Source organism: Triticum dicoccoides, unplaced genomic scaffold (genome assembly GCF_002162155.2).
Source record: "Triticum dicoccoides isolate Atlit2015 ecotype Zavitan unplaced genomic scaffold, WEW_v2.0 scaffold130787, whole genome shotgun sequence".
Classification (NCBI taxonomy): Eukaryota; Viridiplantae; Streptophyta; class Magnoliopsida; order Poales; family Poaceae; genus Triticum; species Triticum dicoccoides.
The window spans coordinates 1-1,745 of NW_021192116.1; the positions used below are offsets into that span (position 1 = coordinate 1).

Here is a 1,745-nt window from a genome sequence, read left to right on the forward strand (position 1 = left end):
GACCTGGACAATCAACTGCAATTTTTTGCTGGCCACAGTGATAAGGATCAACGTGACCCAAATGGTTTTTAGGCCCGATCTTTCATGGCGTACCCGGACAACTCCGATCGCCGAGCAGAATAGATTCTACTCCCCGATACACAAACACAAGTCCTTACGAATCAGCAAGCACGGAGGTTTTCGGACAGCTCCCTCTAAACTCGATATGGATATCTTACCCTCGAAAACACATCATGTTTCTTAACTCAAAACATAACCTAAGGATACAATGGCCGGCAGCCAACCCTTTATTTATATGGGTGACTCCAGAAACCCTAAACAACTCGGACCCACTTTTCCTGAACAGAAAAAATAAAAACAACACAACCGGAAATTAAAAAAGACACTTTGCGCGCCAATATTGTCACGCCTGCTGGTGGACCCCAGCCGAACTCCTTCAAACTCAGCATGCTCAACAAGCTCTTTCAAACATAGCCACGCCTCCTTTGATCTTCTCCTTGTGCGGCAGAAACAGGAACACTGAGTCACCTGCACGTTGGTACGCTCCTTCCGCGGCATTTGCAGAGAGCACTCCTCGAACTCGCGTCGGCCCAGCAAATTTGGTTTATTTGGCATCACGGTGCTGCCTCGATGTTCACCTTACTGTTGTCTTCGGTGTACAAATGTTTACACTATGTATTTGATCATTTCAGTATATATGAAAAAAAAGATTATACATGGATTAAAATCGACGTGAAGCAACGCACGGGCAGTGTTTGCTAGTATAAGCAAATTTGAACTTTAGCTTGGTTCCGACATCCAACCAACCAATACAGAGGCTCATCATGCATGCTAAACTGCTAGTACGGAAGGATTCCCAAGGACCTTCCATAGTTGACGACGTCGTCGTATATTTCGTCCAACGCCTTGTACCTGAACTCAAACCCTTCCCCGATGAGTTTCGCCGACGAAATGCAGACTCTCAACTTCTCGAGGCGACCACCAAACCTGATAACAAACATACACGCTATATATTCACAAATCACGATCGAGAGCATCGGAACTTGCCGTGTTTCCATAGATGTTGGCACACACCTGTCGGTATTGACGTTATACTGTGGGTACTTGGCGGCCAGGAAGGTGGCTAGCTCCGCGAGGGTGGTGTCGAGGCTGCTGCAGATATATCTTCCTGACGCAGCCTCCTCCTCGGCTAAGAAGATCTTTGCGCGGCAGAGGTCGTGGACATGGACCATCGGGATCGAGCCAGACGCCCTGTCGACGAGTTCCAGGCTGCGAATCTTCTCGTCGTCACCTGAGATAATCATTCACCACACACATCGTTCGATGAATTAGTAGTCTCTAATGGTCCCTTTTAATTATCGTTGCATCTTGACTTGGTATCAGGCTCACCAGTCAGCAAAGAAAGGATAACGGGGACGCTGGTGTGGACAATCGTCGCCGGCGCCTCGCCAACCGTGAAGGCGGGGCACACCGTAACAAGGCTGATGCCGCTGTCCTGCGCGAAAGTCCGCGCCGCCTTTTCCATAAGCACCTTTGAGACATTGTAGGCCTGTGATACGGCACGCAAGCACGTCATCACATTCACATTATTTGACAGATTTCTACCCGCCCTAATTAAAATTAAAAAGGAACGGAAGTACTAAAAAAATGTGCATGCCTACCCAGCCGCCGGCCTTGGTAACTCTGAGGTACTCAACGTCGCTCCAGGACTCCTCGTCCAGGACATGGCTGTCTCCTAGTGGCAG

The 1,745-nt window shown here is 48.8% G+C and overlaps 1 protein-coding gene across 1 annotated transcript; it reads right to left on the bottom strand.

Annotated features, from left to right (window-relative positions):
- Positions 1-240: 240 nt before the first annotated feature.
- Positions 241-1,739, bottom strand: LOC119343514 (anthocyanidin reductase ((2S)-flavan-3-ol-forming)-like). The gene is made up of 4 exons (XM_037614432.1): positions 1,662-1,739; positions 1,390-1,549; positions 1,075-1,291; positions 241-987 (listed from the first exon to the last, which is right to left on the bottom strand). The coding sequence occupies exons 2-4, from the start codon at positions 1,523-1,525 to the stop codon at positions 840-842; spliced, it is 501 nt and encodes a 166-aa protein (XP_037470329.1). The 5' UTR covers positions 1,526-1,549; positions 1,662-1,739; the 3' UTR covers positions 241-839.
- Between the last annotated feature and the right edge of the window lie 6 nt (positions 1,740-1,745).